Genomic DNA, 20,577 nt, shown 5'->3' on the forward strand with positions numbered 1-20,577 from the left:
GCATCCTAGGACATCCCGTTCTTACATGTGTACCTTAGGGAAACTTACATGTGTAAAGATTATCTGAAACTGCAGAGCAGCTTTATGTGTGGTAGTGACAAAGAGCTGGGCATAAATTCAAACAACCATCAGTCATGGTTTTAAAGATCCTGGTATAATCATGCAGTGGAGTTCTATATAGCAATAGGGAGAAACTTTAAAAACAAAGAGCATTAAGGAGAATAGCAAGCTAAAATATAGGAACAATATGGGGGTACTATAAAATTTTAAATTTTATATAAATTAAAAATGTGTAGGTGTGTCTGCCTAAATAATAAAATACATAGTAAAAATACAAAGCGGGCACGAGAAGGAAACATAGGCTGTTTGAAGTTTATTTTCTTTAGGTAGTGGGTACATGATTATTTGTTCACTTTTTTTTTTAAGATTTTTTAAAGATTTTATTTATTTATTTGACAGAGAGTGATCACAAGTAGGCAGAGGCAGGTTGGGGGGGTAGGAAGCAGGCTCTCTGCCAAGCAGAGAGCCCGATGCGGGCTCCATCCCAGGACCCTGAGATCGTGACCTGAGATGAAGGCAGAGGCTTAACCCACTGAGCCACCCAGGTACCCCTATTCACTTTTCTATGCGAAATTTTTATTATTTAAGCAAATTCCTATCTCTGGACATAAGGTTGTTTCCACTGAGTAAATCCTGTTTGTTTTCTACAATGTATAGAATATTTCTATAGCATTTCCTATGTATTTAGTCAATATTATATAGGAAATGAGGGAAAATGCTTTCTTAGAGCAGCGCTCCTAAGCTTGAGCTTGCATCGGAATCACGTGGTGGACTTTTGAGAACAACCTGTTGGGCTGTGGCTTAGCAGGTCTGCAGTGAGTCCTGAGAGGCTGCCATTCTGTGACTGGACAGGTGCTGCTGTGCAGTCCACGTCCTGCATTTTGATGACATCTGCCTGTAAAGGTTCCTATAATAAAAATGACACTGTTGATGAGAGTGAAGGTGCATTATCCCCATCAGACGTCCCCTAACATGTTCACCGCAGTGGGTCTTGAGCATTTCAGCAGTGTGGAACAAAGGTGGGATGCATAGAAGAGTGGTATTTTGAGGCTATCCTATAAGCCTGGCATATACCAGCACTTGACCTAGATGTCCAAGAGGTTGACTTTATTCTGGTGGCAGAGCTATCTGTGCAAAATAAATTTACACATGGGAGAATTAATCACTGACATCTTGGTATAAATTGCCACTGGCAGTATTTCTCTTTACTTTGTACCTTCTGGAAAGGTGTTACATCAAATGGCAAATGCCTATATATCTGTTAGAGATTTATAATCTTTGTCAAAATAGTTTTTTTGTATGTTGATTTGTTTCTTCAGTGATTTATGTTATAGTCCAAGAAATGCTGTTTTTAGATGGTTTTCTTAGGCTTTCCTACACCTTTCTCTCTGACTTTTCATTTCTCTGTCCCTCATTTATCTAGTTACTGATGATAAGCATTTTAGTTATCTTTAAATTGGCATTTAAACATCCAACTTTCACAGTAAAAGTTGAGATTCAGTTTTTTAAAAAGAGGCATTCTACCTGTAGCTTGCTTAAGGAGTCCTTTGGCAGTGACACATCAGGACTGCTGACTTGTTTATACATTTGGATTTTTCATTTCATTTCTTTTCTTTTCTTTTCTTTTTTTTTTTTTTTTTTAAGATTTTATTTATTTATTTGACAGAGAGAGACACCTGAGAGAGGGAACACAAGCAGGGAGAGTGAGAGAGGGAGAAGCAGGCTTCCCTTCAAGCAGGGATCCCAATGGGAGGCTCCATCCCCGGACCCTGGGACCATGACCTGAACCAAAGGCAGCTGCTTAAGGACTGAGCCACCTAGGCACCCCTTCTTTTCTGTTTTTAATGGCTGGAGCCACTAACCTGTCAATCCAGTTTTAAACCTTCATTGCAAAGATGAAAATCTAATAGTTCTTACTGAAAATTCAGGTCACAGATTATGATGGCCCTTTAAATCAGTGGATCTCATTCAGAGTCTCATTATAGACATAACTCTAACTTTTTCCAGGACAAAAATAGCCTAGAAGTATACTCTGTAATATATACGGAGTGTTTCTGGCACCTTTCCCCTTCATTAGCCAGATTTTAAGGTAAATGGTCATTTCTTTTAAATTATTCTAAAATAAGTAGACCAAAATAATTTCACATTCCAATAAGAATATTTGAAATATAAATTATGTCCAGATCCTATAGCAACATCCTAAATCTACAGAGCCATGGGATAATTGCTAATGATAATTTAAAGCCATCACTATTAGCTGAACATTTTAACCATCCAGGACAAGGAGCCACAAGTCTACAGGTTTTCCTTCTCACTGATTTTTAAAGTGATACAAATCTCACAGCAGTACTTAACTGCATAATGTGGAAATGTTTTTACTTAATAGTGAAATGCAAAAATAAAAGCCATGTACCATTGTGGACGTTAAGTGGTCTTTCTGCTGCAGTAAGAACGGTTATGATACTGCCCAGAAAAACATAATAAATACATTTCTCATCAGCAAATTCTGGGGGAAGACGAACAGAAAACATTGCTAAAGAGTCAGAGGAACAAATTACAGGAATGTTTGAAACTAGAGATGAGCTTCAGAGGACTGCATTCTGCCTGATTGGTTTCAATTGTGGAATTCCATAAAAACCTGATTTTTTATGAACCATTAAATCTGTTCTAGAGAAGACATATTTTCAGGAATAAATGATTCTTTAAAACACATGATGTTTTATGGAAACAAAACATTACTTGTGAGTGAATAGCTACTTGGATTAGAATTTACAGAGAATTTAGGGATGAGTGATACATTTGAAATTTCTTTGCTCAGTCATTCAGGGAAAAGTTATTGAAATAATGAAGTTGAAACGGGCACAGAGTGCTGTGGGATGTTACTATTAATTTTATAAAAATAAAACATTTTAATTATAATATTGTGACAAAAGTTTGTGATGAAAAAGAAAATAAAAAGAGGATTACAGGGACAACATTTTGTGCCATCAAGAAGTTACTGGATATCTTGTGGCTTAGTTCTTTAAAAAGTGCTAAAACTCAAAGATGTTTCTTGCTTTACTTTTACCAGACAAACAAACAAAAACAAAACTGTGTGGGTTAGTGGCTATCTTGGTACCTAACAGATAGTTGTAAAAAACAATAATGGTTATTTTTTATCTGTCCTTTGAAGGCAAAGAGTGGTTTTTAATACTGAGTGGGGGAAAAAAATCTTATTTTTTGAAAGAAACTTGTGCATGGAGAGAATGTTTTGAGAATGAATTGAAGTTTTAAATGGTTAGAAATATTTCTAATTATCCCAAATCCTTAGGACCATGAGTGGGCCTTGGTAGGCACTTAATATATATTTGAGTTAATTTAATCGTTGCAAAACATGATTTAAGTATGTCCTGTTTAAAAATTTGAGTGTGGGGATGTCTAGCTGACTCACCAAGTAGAACATGTGACACTTGATTTCTATTTGAGCCTCACATTGACAGTAGAATTACTTTAAAAAATAAAAAATAAATAAATGTGACTTCACATCATGCACCAAAATTGACTCAAAATAGATCAGCGATATAGAAGCTAAAACCATAAAACTCTTAGAAAAAAATATAGAGATAAATTTTCAGGACCTTGGATTTGGCAGTATATTCTTAGATATGACACCAGAAGCATGAGCAACAAAAGAATAAAGTAGATAAATTGGACATCATCAAAATTAAAAACTTACGTTCATCAAAGGACATCAAGAAAGTGAAAGACAACCTACAGAATGGAAGAACATACTTGTAAGTCATGCATCTGGTGAAGTTTAATATCCAGAACATATGAATTCCTAAAACAGGAAGCAAAAGACCAACAACCCAGTTAAAAATTGACTAAGGATTTGAGTAAACGTTTCTCCAAGAAAGATCTAAAGGTAGCTAATAAATGCATGCAGAGATGCTCAGTATCCTTAGTCATAGGGAAATGCTTATCAAAATCACAATGAGATAACTTTATACTCCTGGGATAGCTATAATTTAAAACAACCCCTCTCTGCCAACCACCCCCCCCCCCACCAAAAACAAGAAATGTCAAGTGTTGCTGAGCATGTGGAGAAATTGAAATGCATGCATTGCTGGTGGGCTCATAGCATGCTTTAGGTGCTGTGGGAAACAGTTCAGTGGTTCCTTGGCATAGCATGGAATCTGCATATGGCCAGCAGTTCTACTCCTTGACATACATGTGAAGAAATTGGAGCAAGGGGCCAAACAGGTTTTTATCTTTGTATGTCAGTGTTGATAGCATTTCTCACAATAGTCAAAAGGTGAGCCTCCATCAACAACAGATAAATGGATAAACAAAATGTGGTACTCACAAACAGTGGAATATCATTCAGCCCCTAGTTCTGATAGATGGTGTAATGAGGATGAACCTGAAAGACATGATTCTAAATAAAATAAACCAGTCACAAGGGGCAGACATTGAGGACAAGCAAATTCAAGTGACAGAAGTATATTAAATGTTACCAGGACCTGGAGGGAGGCAAGAAATGAGTAATTACTTCTTTTATGGTGAGAAAATTTTTATTTGGGGCTCTGAGAAAACTTTGCAAATATATAGTGGGGTTCAAAAATCTGTGTTTTACTATCTTTCAAAAGAAGAGATTCATGGGATTTGGGGTATGTTAAGCATATTGACTTGCAGCTCTTGATGAAGTTACACAAAAAATAATTTGATGGAACATTTGAGGAAGGAAGTAAGCCACTTCTTAGGAGAAACTTGTGCATGATTGATCAAAAGAAGTCAAAATTTAGTGGTGGAATTCAGAACTGCAACGAATAATGCTTGCCTTCCATTTGGACTTTTGCTTCTGGATGTTAATGGCTAGCAAAAACCCAAGGATAACACCATCATTATGATTTTTATGAAAGATTAGATATACTGCTATCTTTCTCTTACTAAAAATAGAGAAATTATGGCAAATCATGGGAGTATGAAAATGTCCATTTAGAATTTTTAAAGCATTTATCTTCAATTTTTGCATATGTTTCATCATAATATGTGATAATGTAATATATATAGTTTATTAAACATGCGTGAATTAGATACTCAAGAGTTTTTGCTAATAAGGGTGCACAGCTTAAAAATGTTTATAGTCTATCCATTTGGAGGATTAGATCCTTTAAAAAATATTTTGCTGAATAGTATATCTTTAAAGTTATATTTTTTCCTGTACTTTAGGCTGCTGGTCTTGGGCGTATGAAGCCCAATACACTTGTCCTTGGATTTAAGAAAGACTGGTTGCAAGCAGATATGCGAGATGTGGATATGTACATAAACATATTTCAGTAAGTATCCTTTCAACTCAGTAACTTGACTCAGAAAGTGAAAACTTGCTGGTTTTTGAAGCCTTGTTTGCAAAGGTTTCTCATATAGTCCCTTCTAGTAGAAGCATAAGAATGAAAAACAATCTGATGAGGTTATCAGGTTTTCAGTTGATGAGCTATTAACAAAAATTTTTTATTGAGGTTTCTATGTCACTTCATACATTCAAACATTCACACACATATACAAATGAACACACATGTACATACTCTGGCTTCCCCTTTAAGTTAGGAAGCTTTTTCTAGTCCTTGTAGCTACTGCTGAGCAGATTTCCCAGTGTTGTCAGATCCGTCACCTTCTGTTACATCATTATAATATCTGGAGCTGAGAAAGGCATATCATCATTGATATCACCCTCAGAAGTTTTAGTTTGCTGTCCTTGGAAACTGGTTTTACAGTTAATTGATTAATGCATTAGCTCATTTATATTTCTTTTCTCTTTTTTTAGTGTACTTACATGAGTTGCTTTTCTACTCTTGAGTGTAAATTCTGGGTCTGCTATTCACTTGTTAGTGGTATTTCAAATGAAGGATATTTATCAGTGATCCTAGTTGTGGTTAACATGACTTCAGCTGCCTTTGTAGGGATTGTTTAATGCATTCTTTTTGTTGTTGTTGTTTTTATTTTGTCTTTTTTTTCTTACTGATTTTAGTCTGTTTATGTCTCAATTGATTTTTTATGAATGCATCTGCTTAATCTACCGCAAATGCTTTTGGAACAGAGTTATTTAATAAAAAGAATAAGATTTCTTTTTATTTTTGCCAGATTTTCTTCTTAATTTTGAAATACTTCCTTTCCTAGTATTCTGGAATTTGCTTAACGGGTCTCTTTATCCCTCTCAAACTGCTTTTTAAAGAATAAAGGGGACTTTTCACCCCACCATTTTTTTAAAAATGTTTTATTTTAATTCTAATATAGTTAACATACCAGTTTTAACATATTAGTTTCAGATGTACCATATAGTGCTTCAACAATTCTCTACGTCACTCAGTGCTCATCATGATAAGTGTCTTCCTGAATCCCCATCACCTCTTTATTCCATCCCCCTAGCGACTGTGCTCTGGCAACTGTTTTCAGTGGTTAGGAGTCTATTATACCACCATTCTTTTTTAAGGTAATTTCAACCAAATGTGGGGCTTGAACTTACAACCCCAAGATCAGGAGTCACATGCTCTTACCCACTGAGCCAGCCAGGTGCCCCACACCACCATTCTTGATAGAAGAATAGTGTTTTCTTATTACAGCTGTTGGTAAAATAGAGCTGTTCATTTGTTCTTATAAAGTATTCCCTTTATGTACAAACAATTGTCCTTTTTAAAAAATATTGTATTTGGCAAAGTAGGTCTTATGACCAGATTCAAATCTTATTTCTCTGAAGTTTGATCTGATTACCCTTAACCTCACCGGAGTTATTTCCCTTACTGGAACTCCCATTGGAACCAATTCTTATTTACCTGTAGCATATAAGACAGTTTTGTTTTGTTTTCTTTTCTTTTCTTTTTTTTTCTTTTTTTTTGTATTAAAGACTTTATTTATTTATTTGACTGAGAGAAAGAGCACAAGTAGGTAGAGCAGCAGGCAGAGCGAGAGGGAGAAGCAGGTTATCCACTGAGAGAAGCAGGCTCCACAGGGAGCCTAAGGTGGGCCTCAGTCCCAGGACCCTGGGATCACGACCTGAGCAGAAGACAGCTGCTTAACTGACTGAGCCACCCTGGCGCCCCAACAGTTTTGTTTTCATAGCTACCTTGAAATAACTTTGAAGGATCACCCATAATCCTATAAAGAGATTTAAAACACCTCTTTATATTGATTAGTAAAGTATACAATGAATAAGTACTTTACCCAAATAATTCTTAAGTGCTCTTAGTAAAATTAAAGCCCTGCTGGATCTTCAAGTGCTGTGACTGTTCTTTAGCTTTGGGGTTATTACATTTTTGTAAGCCTCATTTCATCCTACTTTCTAATTCTGCCCTGTATATTTCTGTATATATGGGAATTTGGAAAGGAAGGAGGGTGTAAAAGAAAGGTTAAATCATGTGGGCCATCCTCCATGGGCTGTACTTTTTCTTTCTCAAGATGAAAGACCAGGAAGATGGAGTAATTGTTACAGAAAATAGAAAAAGTGCAATTTCTATAAATAATTTTTACACTGTTAGTTGTAGTAACTCATATGGGAACACTGAAAGAAAAGGATCTTTCTGACTCCAGGAACTGAAGTGAATGTTTGTGAGTCAAATATTACTCTGAGTATTGTACAGCAGGCAGCAATTAAAAGATAGGAAAATAACACTCTCTGGTTTTCCAGGGCCTTGGCGACTGATGGCAGTTTTAAAGCAATGATATTGCATATCCTTTTATCTTATGGCACTTCAGTTTAGTCGTTTAAAAATACTTAGAGCAGTTGACGTTTATTTACTGTGCCTAGTGACAGCATGGAGGGTCTGAAACTCCAGATCAGTTTTTATAGCTTAGAGAAATTATGTAGCTTATAGAAATCCCTGTGGTTGACAACAAAAACATTTAGCTATTTTAATCCAAAGTAAGCTCAGGAATTTATATTCTCTGGATTTTTTTTTAATCAAATTGATTTTAATTCACTTGGGATTTATTAACTATTTTTTAAATACTTACGTTACTCTTCTCTAGTGTTACTTCTTTCAATATACAACAGAGGTAGGTTAATATGTCCATTAATTTCTTTTTCTGATGAATCTCTTTAGACCTTAGTTAATTCATTATAGGAATGAGGCCAAAATTGTCTCTCCATTATTTTAAAAAAACAAAACACCAATAAAAGACCTGTTACAGTGATACATGTTTTTGTGTGTGTCAGTATGAACCAAAATTTGTTTTTTTTAAGCTTTTAGCCTTTTCTTTTTGTTATATGTAACTATAGATTATATATCACTTTTTTGCATATAGTGAATATTTATTGCTTCCAAAGGTAAAAATAAAAATGAAAAATAAAAGTTAATCGAGCCTGTTACACTCTGGGCAACAAGCTAGGTTTAGAAATTTGTATTCTTGCAGTAGATTTGAGAAGAATTGGATCTGCGTGATCTATCATCTCAACAGTTTCCAGCGTTGAAGTGTGTTTTTAGAATTGTCTTCGAGGTTTTAACATATTTTGTGTGTGTTATAGGATGCTCCCTTTTGTGTTTAAAAACTTGAAAGGACATATGAATATATGCCTGCAAATGCATATGAAATCTTTAGACTACTCATTAAACCATTTTTGTAAAAATGTAAGAATTGTTTTAAAATACACTGGCTCAAAGTTAAAAAAAATACACTGACTCCTTTCAGAAGTGATCCCTTTATACTCTCCAGCCTGTTCACATTTTCAGTAGATTTTCTTTTGTCTTTATGTATTTATCTTGACTTTCAGGGTATAAGCCTAAATAAAGTACGGTGGGAATACTGATGTTATTTTTCTATAATTTTAATTTGTTTCTGATAGGATATGATATTAGCACAGGCACTGCTCTTAAATGCCTGGTGTAGGTAGAGTATCAGTATTATAAAGATCTATACTTAAGTGGTTTTTAAAAGAATTACAGAAAAAAGAAAAGGAAATGGTATAGGATTTGAAAGCATCATCATATGGGCCTCATTGTATTTTTAAAAGTGTATTTTAAAAATCAGACATTTAAAGCTGAAAGAAAAATCTCTTACTGCCTTCATTTTATAGAGGAGGACACAAAAATGTTTGTGATTTTGATTTTTCCCCCTCTTACAGTGACGCCTTTGACATACAATATGGAGTAGTGGTTATCCGCCTAAAAGAGGGTCTGGATATATCTCATCTACAAGGACAAGGTAAATCTTGCTTGAATAAGTTTTTCATTTTAAAAACTGAAGTGACTTTGTTAGAAAATGATGGCATTCTCACATACTCTTCAGTAACTTCAACATTCGCTGTCAGTTCAGTCATGTACTTACTGTATGGCATGTGGAGATCAGATCTATTTGGCTGCAACAGTTTGTACCAACATGGATGATGGCTGGTGGTTATTAACAGAGAGAATAAAATTCAGTCTTAACCATCTAAAAAGCTTAAGAGAAACAAGGGTTAGTTATGGTTTAAGATGGGCCAAATTTGTAAAAATATGTAATAAATAAAATAGAGGACAAAATAATGACTGCTAAATCATCAGACATTTTCACGTTCTTGAAGGCCATGCCTTTTTACAGAGTTATATTAATAATGAAAAACTAAACTCGGTGATAACATTTACTCTGTCTTGACATAAGACCCTACGAATTATGAATCATTTTTTAAACTTTTTCATTTTGAAATAATTACAGATCTTAAGAAGTTAAAAAAGAAATAGTAGACAGGTCCTAAGTACCCTTCATCCGTTTCTCCCAATAGTAACATCTTGTATGTCTGTTGTTATATGTCGTAACCAGGAAATTGACATTGGGACAGTTTACCTACCTTATTCAGATTTCATAGGTTTTACTTAAACTTGTGTGTGCATGTGTTCATGAACACATGTGTAGTTCTCTGCCATGTAACACATGTGCCTGATTCATATAAACACCAGATTCAAGATATGTTAACTGTTCCATCGCCACAAAAATCTCCCTGTACTACCCCTTTAAGCCCCCAAAGACTTTGTCTTTTCCCCATCATTAATCTGTGACACTAATCTCTTCTCCAAGTATGTAATTTTTAAAGCATTTGCAAAAAAAAAAAAAAAAAAAGTTTTTAGATGAAGCTTAAAATCTAATTAAGGTGTACTGGTTACTTTTGCCCACCTTAATAAAAACTGTGGAAAATTCCATACCCTCTAATGGTTTTCTAGTACTTGAATGAATAAGCTGAAGAAAATTGCATACCTAATATTTTGCCCTTATCAATTAATTAACGAAATCATCAAAAATAACTAAGCCTAAATAGCTGAGAGGCACATCATGAACTTTTGTCATCTGTTTATGTATTTAAACAGTTGTAATCCTCCCCCTCCTCCCACCATTTCAAGGGTATTGTGCAGTTTTGAAAGGAACGCTTTGAAGTCTTTATCCAGTAACACAAAAGTATGGCTTGCTGAAAATGCATTTTCTTCCTCTGGAGTAGGCCTTGCAAAACACAATTTCAGTTCTCTCTTGCACTACGAGTGATTGAGGTTTAGGGTACTTGTTAACACTGCAGAATTAGTAGTGTTCCCTTTCACTCTCAGAAGTATCACAGCTTGACTAATAAATTATATTTATAGCTCTGTAATTTACTGAGATTTGAATGTGACCGGAACTTTAAGAAAATATTTTCAGTGTTTATAATTATTATGAAAATTATTTTGAAGGTCTTGTTACTCCTTATCAGGATTCGGAGACAGGAATTTGGTTCGGTACAGGATTACGAGCAGAGGCTTTGGAGTCGGATCTCCTTTGAAAATCCCACCTTTTTCTCTTAGTACAGTAATTGTGCAGTCTGGGCCTATCTGTCGACTTCCAAGCCTCTCTTTCCTCATCTCTTCAGACATGTTCACTGGGGCACCTGGCTGGCTCAGTCAGAAGAGCATGCAACTCTTGATCTTGTGGTCATGAGTTCAAGCCCCACAGTGGGTATAGAGATTACTTAAATAAAACTTAAAAAAAAAAAAAAAAACCCAAATAGTACTTACTTCATAAGGGTTGTTGTAAAGACATAGCTTGTAAAGTTCTTAGCATAGTGTTGGTACCTCCGATAATGTCGTTTCTCTTGATCATTCTCATGATATACACAAATCAGTGATGAAGATTATGTGTGGATGGTCCATTTTCATGTATTTTTGTCTTTGTGATGCATGTTTTCATGGTGGAAGTTAACTGTTTACCAACTCCTTGCCAAAGTGCTTTAAAAATGAAGAAATGGGGGCTCCTGGGTGGCTCAGTTGGTTAAGCACCTGCCTTCAGCTCAAGTCATGATCTCGGGGTTCTGGGATGGAGTCCCATGTCGGGTTCCCCCCCTTTTGCCCCTCCCCCTACTTGTGCGCTCTTTATCTCTCTCAAATAAATAAAATCTTTTAAAAAAATAAAAATTAAATAAAAATGAAGAAATGGTACTTTTGCCATGAGCTTATCCTCTGGCTTCAGCTTTCTAGTCTGGAGTGTAATTTTTCAGTGTTTTCTGTCATCTTACAGGTATGTGAATATTTGTCACATTTTGTAGTTTTTACATGTGTAAATGACTTTGAGAGTTCGTTCATATTTTATACATCATTCTTTTGTCTACCACATTCTTAATTTCCTTGAATCTCACTCATTATGAATTCCCCAGCACCTGATTCAAATGTCTGATGCTTAACTATGGCTCAGAATGTTTGAGTGAATAGTCCTTTCAAAAGAGATGATCACATATGTTCACGTAAGAAATATTTATTTATTGTAAACTTATTATTTCATAATAAACTTTGCTATGAATTGTCATTTAATTAATACTATGCCATGTTGCTTTCATTAGTCTTTAAAATAAGATTTAGATAACATTTTGATTACTTTCATGTCCATAGAAGAATTACTGTCCTCACAAGAGAAATCTCCTGGTGTTAAGGATGTAGTACTAAGTATGGAGTACAGTAAAAAATCGGATTTAGATACTTCAAAACCATCTGATGAGAAAGCTGTTACACACAAAGGTAATTTTTATTCAGACAAAAGATGTTATCTGGGATAATGTTTAATTTTGGGAGAAATTGGTTTTATTATATAACATGTCTTATTAAGTAACCTCTTCTGTAATTAGTACTGCTCATTTCTAGTTGATAAGGTAAAATGGATGACTACAAAATGACTAGCTGTTTTTCAGTTATTAAAGTATATTGCAGAACAGAAAACATGCCCATTAATTACACACTCCTATGTTCTTGCATGTTTTTATTTATACTTTGAACAGTTTAGCTTGAAGCATGGGTTAAATCTGAACTTGGAAGGAAATGTAATCTGAGAGTAGAGCATAAGATAACACTGAAAGGATTAAAATTGATAAAAATAATCTACCTAATTTTTCTGTGTTCAACCCAGGTGTTGAAATACCAGGGATTTTATTTATGTACTAAGAAATTCAGATTTTTAACATCTACTGAACCTGGAGTTGTTGAAGTAAAACCATGTAATAAAAAATCAAATGTAGTTCTGTTCCTCATTTTAGTTTCTCTGAAGGAACGAGGTGTTGGTATTTGGTTACTGAACTATTAGGCCATAATCGCAGACATATTACCCCTGGTTTTAAGCCACACACAGGTTTCTAAGTCTCATGAGGCTTTCAGATAATTTCATCCATATATCTATCGATGTCATGTTTATCAGACGGAAAGAGAGATGACTTCCAAATCTTACTCTCCCACCCTCACTCTCCTACCTCTGATCAGGCCAGTATCTCCATCTGTCCTAGCCCCAACTGGCATGCCACAAGAAAAATCTGCACTGTAAATCATCAAACCATATCATACTTTTTTGATTCCTATCAAAGAAGTACCATTCTTTTTCTGTAATTGATTACCTTGGACAAATTCTGTCTCTTTGAAATTAATCTTTTCCAAATTATACTGTTGCTTTTTATTTCTTTCCTTTCTCACCTTGTATGCTTAGAGTAATGATAGTTGAGGCTTTAGTTAACACCCATTTCCCCTTTAAGTTCTTTGCTTTATCAATTATAATTTTTTCCTGTTTCATCGCAAAACTATAAAAGATTTGATAACTGTTCTTATGTTCCTGCATTTATTTTTAGTTTATGGTATACATGCTTTCATTTCCTCCTACTTTTTAATTTTACTGCCATTTTCTTTTTCCTAAAATAGACCCTTTCTTTAGAGAATCTGTTAGGAATGGATAGGTAAAACTATGATAGGAAAGGAAGAAGTAATTAGTAATCATCAGGCATCCGCTCTGTGCCTCCCACATTGCAGTGGGCATTATCCATACGTTAGCTCATGACTGTGTGTGTGTGTCACAGTCCTGTGAAGTCATTATTTTTACAGAGTGGGAAACTACTCCCTTTTTATTATAAAAGTGTAAAAACCTATAATACCTTTAATTACCTTAGTGTAAGTCATTTTTAAGTGTCAGGATTTCCTTGACATTTTTTGACCTCTTTACAATGAATACACAGTGTGCCCATATACTTTTATTATCCTCAAAAGCAGATAGTATCAAATACCTACTTTATAAGAACAAAAATATTTAATGCTATAAAATCAAATGTAAACATTGAAATGTTTCTTGTTCTATCACAGGCATAAGAAATCAGAGTTCAAAAATAGCATTCATTTATTTTGTGTTTATTTCCTCTCTAGCCAGTTCTTTTCAAAATTAGTATAGAAATTGTAGAAAAGTTTATATAATTTGAAAAGTCTTCAGAATATTAAAAAACATTCTTGTGTAATTATAATATAATCCTAGATGTTTGGTATGTCTGTCTTAGTTATTGGGGCACACAGAGTACTTACTTTGTGCTAGACACTGAGATGAGTGCTTTCATGCTTGCAACGTAACAATCTGAAGAGGTAGGTATCCTTCACCCTTCTTACTAACGAGGAAGGTGAGGAGTTAACTAGTTCAAGCTCACAAAGCCAGTAAAAGAGTCAAAGGTAATAATAGTGGAATCCTGGGAGCCCCTAACTCAAGAGCAGTGAACTCTTTCCTGTGCAAGTTGGGAGTTCTCTCTTCCATGAACAACTAAAAGAAGCTTCTATGAAGAAAAAAAAACTGAGGTTAGGAAAACTGTTAACTCCAAGAAAATACTTACACATATTGAAATAGAGATGGACCAGTACATATATATGTACATGTACATGTATAAACAGTACATATATATGTACATGTATAAACATGTAGATATGCTTATATATATTTTAAATATATATATATATCTGTATAACCTGGTATTTTATATAAACCAAAGACTGTCTCTGATCAAATTCCTTATTATTTCAAGTGATTAATTTTTGTAAATTCCAAATATCCATTATATATTTCTAAAATTACTTTTCAGTCATTTGCACAGTGATGCAGTGGCACTGATTAAAAGTTATGTATTATCTGCAATATCAGTTTTTAATGTCATATTTCTATTCTGTAAGCCATAGTTCAGAATCTTTTCAGTCGATTTCAAGTATGAAAATTTAAAAGTTTAAAAATCCTGCTGAAGTTTTTATCAGTTCTACAGGAATAAAATTTAGGTGTGAGTATTAGTGGCCCTCTTGGAGGGGTTCTAAAAATGTTTACTTTTAAAAATCCTCAACCCTCAGTGCAGAAAATATCTATCTTCAGTCTTGATTATTTTTCACAGACTGTCTCTACATACTGTGCTTTGTTTATAAATGTGCTCTATTTACATTTTCATTATTTTACTAATATAAAGGCAATTAACTTATATTTTGTGTTTTTTGAACATAATCTAGATGAGGAAGAGGATGGCAAGACTCCAACTCAACCACTGTTGAAAAAAGGCAGGCATTTTTCATCATTTTATTTTAATCCCCTTTTCATACTGTTAACTCTTTAACTCCAACTCTGCTATTTTTTTTTTAATCTGAGTTTTATCTCCATGGTAAGGTGATGTTACAGTTATTTATTGAATGCAGATTAGAAAAAAATCTTTAGTTCACCTAAAAAAAGTTAAATCATCCCAGGGAAAGGTATTATATCAAAGACAAATTATTTTAAATCATCATAGCATTTCTGAAATGCCCAGACACTGAATGTCAATATTGGTTTTTTTAATTTAAACCGCATGGTTCAGATGATAAGCAGAGACACTGAAATGGGTCTCTTTGCCAGTGTCACTTGCATTCTTTACCATCAGTTGTACCCAGCCAAGCCCTTAATTTTGATACTAATATATTTTTCATTTCAAAAATTATAATATTTCTCACAGCCCTGCTGCGTTTGGGAGATACACAGTCATGTCCCCATGCATGACTTTAATGAGAAGGAGATAGAGGTGAGAGTTACGGAGCAGTGTGGTTTGGCAGCCATACTATGTCATCATGCAAAATCATTCATCACGTTTGCGTGCATCATGGCAGCATGAGAAGTGAAGGACACAGCCTGCAGACGTGAGCAGGTTTCCTCCTGTGGATTCCTGCTCATAAACAGTTAGTGTAGGACTCTCATAATAGTCATTTGCTTGCTCATAGAGTCAGTGCTGATTTTTTTTATTATTATTTTTTAATTCCTGAGAATGTAAATGGGAACTCCCTTGGTATTTTGTTCCTGAGATCTACAGCCAGCAGTGCCCTTCCAAGGAGTTCCTACCATCTTTCTGTGCTTCAAAGAAAGATGTGTCGTTACATGGCTTTTTCTTTGGGCATCACACACCGAGGGGACAAGTTAGGTCAAGATGAAGTTGTCCTTCCTTAGGCTTGGAGGTTTCACTGTGAGAATCGTTAGATTGTATTCATTTGTCTTCCACTTCCTTCTGTCTTTTATATTATTGATAACAACATTATGTGTAAGAAATGTTTTTGATCTTTATATTATTGAGGAACCACATTATAAAAGAAATGTGTTCACAGCATAGGCATAAACTTAATTTGTCCAGTTAGCCTAACATGGCTTCCCAAAAACGAAAATCTAGCAGTCAGTTATAATTTTCTTGATTGGTATTTATGATTCTCTTTCCTTCACAGTGCTTTAAAATATTTTAAATTAGGCAAGATAATTTGGATGAGTTTAGCTTTTGTAAAGATACATTTACCTGTAACCATTTTTTAAAGTACATTTAAATTTTAAACAACTGAAAGCTTATGATGGACTCCATATACAACTGTCTTCATTATAAACATTTAAATACACAAAAGTTAGGAAACTGTAGGAATTCAGCAAAAGGGACTTGAATATTTATCTCCCTTACATCTTATTTTTCTGGTTAATCGTTTAGAATCCAAAGGCCCTGCTGTACCCTTAAATGTAGCTGACCAAAAGCTTCTTGAAGCAAGTACACAGTTTCAGAAAAAACAAGGAAAGAATACTATTGATGTCTGGTGGCTTTTTGATGATGGAGGTAAGGTTGTTGATACGCTTTTTAGCAATTTTATGTATACTGAGGTTGTGGGAATTTAGTACAGCAAAATGGCATGTATGCTTCGCTCATAGACAGCATTCCCCAAAACAATAGGATTGATTTCAGAATCAGGTGTCGGGCTTAATTGTTTTCTCTTCAGTGTCATTCACTTTGGAAGTTGACTGGTTCTTCCCTGAGCTTGTGACCTTAATATTTTTTTTTTTTTAATGTGACTCACTTTTTTTAGAATGTCACTAGATTTGAAGTACCATTTGATCTTTCATCATAATTGTTTCAAGTTGTGTCATTTTGGTAGAAATCTCACAGAAGTGATGCCTTGCTCTTCTGTCTACATCTCATTGGGGGCACATGATGTGGGTTTACCTCATCATTGGTGAGGTTTACGTGACCACTCAGTAAGATGGGTTTCACTAGATCTTTAGAATGAGAAGTGACTGTTGCCTTTGTGTAGTTTCATGTATGAGGGGATTGGAAGGCATTTAGGGGTTATGTAAATAGGCCACTGTTACTGCAACTTTTACCACCCCCCATCTTTAGCACCTGTTGATAGTTTTGGTTCTTGTTACTGTTGGTGTGGTGTGGTTGTGGTTGTCACATGATGATTTTCCAATCCCATTAATTCTTCCTCATTTATTAGTTGGTATTTTACTGTAAGGAAGGAGCCTTCTTATTTCTATACTTGAGGATTCATTGATTCCCACTGTATTCAGTAGGAGATGATTTGTCATTCTCGTGATTTGTTTTGGTGTTCACATTGTTCCCGTATTTGGCCAACAAGATCCAATGGAGGCCAACTTATATGTCTGTTTGGCATTTCCCAGCCATTTTTTATTTTCTGATATAACGAGATGTTCTAGGCTCACTATAGTACTTTGCCTGCACCACCGTTGAATGACCATCTACACAAGGAGCCCAGCTGCTTTTAGTGGAGAATAGTATTTAGGAACAATGATCTTGGCATTAAATATGCTTATTGCTACTAGGGTGTCCCTGCTTTCCCTGGCCCTCTCAGTGGATAGGTCCCAGAAACACACATGTTTGTACGTGTAGGTATAGATTGAAAACCAATTCCACTTCAACGCTGCAGACTTTAGTCCAGCTTCCCCCTTCTTGTATTTCTCATTTCAGTAAGAAACCTGGCTCCCATTATTTTCAGTGAATTCTCTCATTCCCTCACTCCTGCTATATGTGACTGATCGCCTTACTCTGCCAGGCCACTCTCCCCACCTCACTGCCTTCCTCACATGGGCTGGATTCCATTGGGCTTTCCTCTTTGTTAAGACCTACCTCATGGCTTTTTGACTGAATTATTAAGGAAGGATGGAAAGAAATTTTTTTTAAATATGAAGTTGTGTAAACATGTTTTTTAAAAGATTAAATTGACTTAAAAGCTCTTAATTGAGACATTAGCATATAGTAAATGATTTTTTATATTTTTATGATTTAGGTTTGACTTTATTGATACCTTATCTTCTGACTACCAAGAAAAAGTGGAAAGACTGTAAAATCAGAGTATTCATTGGTGGGAAAATAAATCGAATAGACCATGACCGGAGAGCGTAAGTCTATTTAAGTTGAAGAGCATTTATCTTATTACAATATCTATCTCATTATTACAGTATACATTTGGTAGGGTAAAACAGAGACTATCCAGAAAATGCTAGTCATGTTGCCCTGTTCTGTACTAAAACTAAAAGTTCTAGTTACATGAATAAAACCATGTTCCCTTTAATTCAGTCTTCATGTTTAAGTTATAGGTACTTAGTGTTACTTGATACCTATTATTTTTTCCTATGTTGACATTTTAGAAAGTATTAAAAACTTGGAGCATAAGACTGTTAAGCAACTTTCTAAAACAAAATCAGGGGATGTCCCCCGGATTACATATTTACATATGAGATACATTTTTTAGACTTGAAGACAACAGAAATGTAGGATGCCATTTTCACCCATTGTCTTATTTCTGCTGCGCTATTCTATTCTAGCTCTGATTCCAGTGCGTCACTAAGTACGCCATGTCCTGTCTTGGACCTTTTCAGCATATATTGTACATATTGCTCCTGTGTTCACATTTGGAGACCAGAGCTCTGGTCATATGATTCCTCTGCCCAAATCACTTTCAATTTCATCTCTGTTACATGCCCTATTCCCCCAACTCTGCCTTACACTTCATTTTACAGTTCTGCACCAGCCCTAAACAAGCATGCCATTTCAGACATGTACTCCTTCCTACTCTTTCCTAATCTCTGCTGGAAATAGTTCTTAGCTTTCCCTCCCTTCTCTATGGAAATACTCCATCCTCTACGTCATGCATTGCTATCACTTTCTTCATAACACCTTCCCTCATTTTTTTTTTAATCCTTGTCTCCCCATCAGTTGTTACCCTTCCTTCCTGAAAAACAACATACTTGGTACCATTCATTGCATTCTGGGGCTCATTTCATATTTATTTTCATGCCTTAGATTTGAGTTTTGTGGGCCCTGACACATACACACATAGTCATTTTATACTAGAATTCAGCAAAGTATAAACTCATCTCAAACAGTGAAGTATGCAAGAAATACTAGAAATAATTTAAAAGCTAGACCTGTAGGCAGTCTGTTTTCTAATATCCTAATTTAGAAAACTCAAGTGATTAAAGATAGAATTCTGTTTTGCTAACTGGTTTTCCTTCCATTTTTCTGCTGTTGTCACCAAGGCTTCACTGCCAGCTATGCCTCTGAAAAGGGATTTCTTCTTTTTTTTTTTTTTTTTTGTAAGATTTTATTTATTTGACAGAGAGGGAGATCACAAGCAGGCAGAGAGAGGGGGAAGCAGGCTCCCCACTGAGCAGGGAGCCCAATGTGGGGCTCAATCCCAGGACCCTGAGACCATGACCTGGGCTGAAGGCAGAGGCCTAACCCACCGAGCCACCCAGGTTCCCCAATGAAAAGGGATTTCTTTACTGGAAGCTCAAAGACTTATTGGAGCCCCTTTTTCATGTCTGTCCCAGTCCCGCCACCTCAGAAATTCTGTGAACTTCATTTGGCATCAGTTATAGTTTTAGTCTGGCCCCAAGAAACTCATGTTTAGACCTTGAGATATGCATTCCTCATGGATGGAAGAATAATCCAAAAATAATTAAACTTACAAGTGTTTACTAGTTTTTGCTGAAATCCATATACTTACCAGTATAATTTGTCTAAAAAAGTCTTTATTGAACTAGAGCTGGCGCACGGTATTCCATTAGTTGCAGATGGACAGCATGGTGATTCAGTTTCTCCGTGTGGCCCGTTGTGCTCCCCGCAGGTGGAGCAGCTGCCGTCCACTGTACAGCACTAGTAAATACCCTTAACTCTGCTCCCCAGGCTATGCCTGCCAGCCTTGTGGTTTGTTCGCTCTGTAACTGGAGGTCTATTCTCACTCCCCGTAACAAAAACTAAATTTAAAAACTAGTTCAGATTTCATTATTAATGTCTTGCTCTACCCATTCATTATTGGATACTAAGACGATTTCAGAGAAAGTAAAAGAATGTAAGAGGAGTCTCTACTCAGGGGATTTAGATGTCTACTTAGTTGAACATACCATGTCAATTAATTCAGATGGACTTTGCCTAGCACCTGATTCCGTTTTCCTATAAATCCTGCTTCTTCAGATGTACTGATTCAGCCCGAATAGAATAAAAATACTTACATACAGCTTTCATGTCTCTCAGTGCTATTCATTTTTGTTTTAGGATGGCTACTTTGCTGAGCAAGTTCCGGATAGACTTCTCTGATATCATGGTCTTAGGAGATATTAATACTAAGCCAAAGAAAGAAAAGTAAGTTGTTGCATAAATTACTCTGTACAGATTTCTGATTTTTAAATTTTTTTATGGACCACCTACTGAGATAATCATTCAATTTTAACTACCTGGGGTTTTGTCTTCTGTTATTACATGTGAAGTTAACTCTTTTTAATCTGGCACTGATGGTTGGCGTGCCTATAGCAGATACCAGGGTAAGTCTAAAGGGCTTTCAGTTTTCAGAGAATTCAGCAACTGTTGCCTAAGTGATTTCTGAAAATCCTAATGCCACAGAAATTCCACATGGTTCTTTACATTTCCATTGCTCATGCCTATATTCATTACCACCACTCAATCCCTACTCCATGTTATATATTACGTTT

The 20,577-nt window shown here is 35.3% G+C and overlaps 1 protein-coding gene and 1 long non-coding RNA gene across 4 annotated transcripts in view; one reads left to right on the plus strand and one right to left on the minus strand.

Annotated features, from left to right (window-relative positions):
* SLC12A2 (solute carrier family 12 member 2) overlaps positions 1-20,577 on the plus strand; it is a 103,988-nt gene that overhangs the window by 77,180 nt on the left and 6,231 nt on the right. The window contains exons 18-24 of one of the 2 annotated variants that reach the window (XM_059174472.1): positions 5,272-5,378; positions 9,155-9,234; positions 11,913-12,038; positions 14,802-14,849; positions 16,283-16,405; positions 17,874-17,985; positions 20,144-20,230. In XM_059174472.1, the coding sequence (XP_059030455.1) occupies positions 5,272-5,378; positions 9,155-9,234; positions 11,913-12,038; positions 14,802-14,849; positions 16,283-16,405; positions 17,874-17,985; positions 20,144-20,230 (683 nt within the window). The remainder of the gene's footprint in view (positions 1-5,271; positions 5,379-9,154; positions 9,235-11,912; positions 12,039-14,801; positions 14,850-16,282; positions 16,406-17,873; positions 17,986-20,143; positions 20,231-20,577) is intronic. The other variant, XM_059174473.1, reaches the window with a different exon arrangement.
* On the minus strand, positions 618-20,207 carry LOC131831994 (uncharacterized). Of its 2 annotated transcripts, none has more exons than XR_009353888.1 (5): positions 20,101-20,207; positions 9,358-9,470; positions 4,406-4,462; positions 3,776-3,810; positions 618-967 (listed from the first exon to the last, which is right to left on the minus strand). It is a non-coding gene; the product is annotated as an uncharacterized LOC131831994 (long non-coding RNA). The 2 variants fall into 2 exon arrangements; XR_009353887.1 differs by having other exon boundaries at positions 3,776-3,880.

Source organism: Mustela lutreola, chromosome 5, assembly GCF_030435805.1.
Source record: "Mustela lutreola isolate mMusLut2 chromosome 5, mMusLut2.pri, whole genome shotgun sequence".
Lineage (NCBI taxonomy): Eukaryota > Metazoa > Chordata > Mammalia > Carnivora > Mustelidae > Mustela > Mustela lutreola.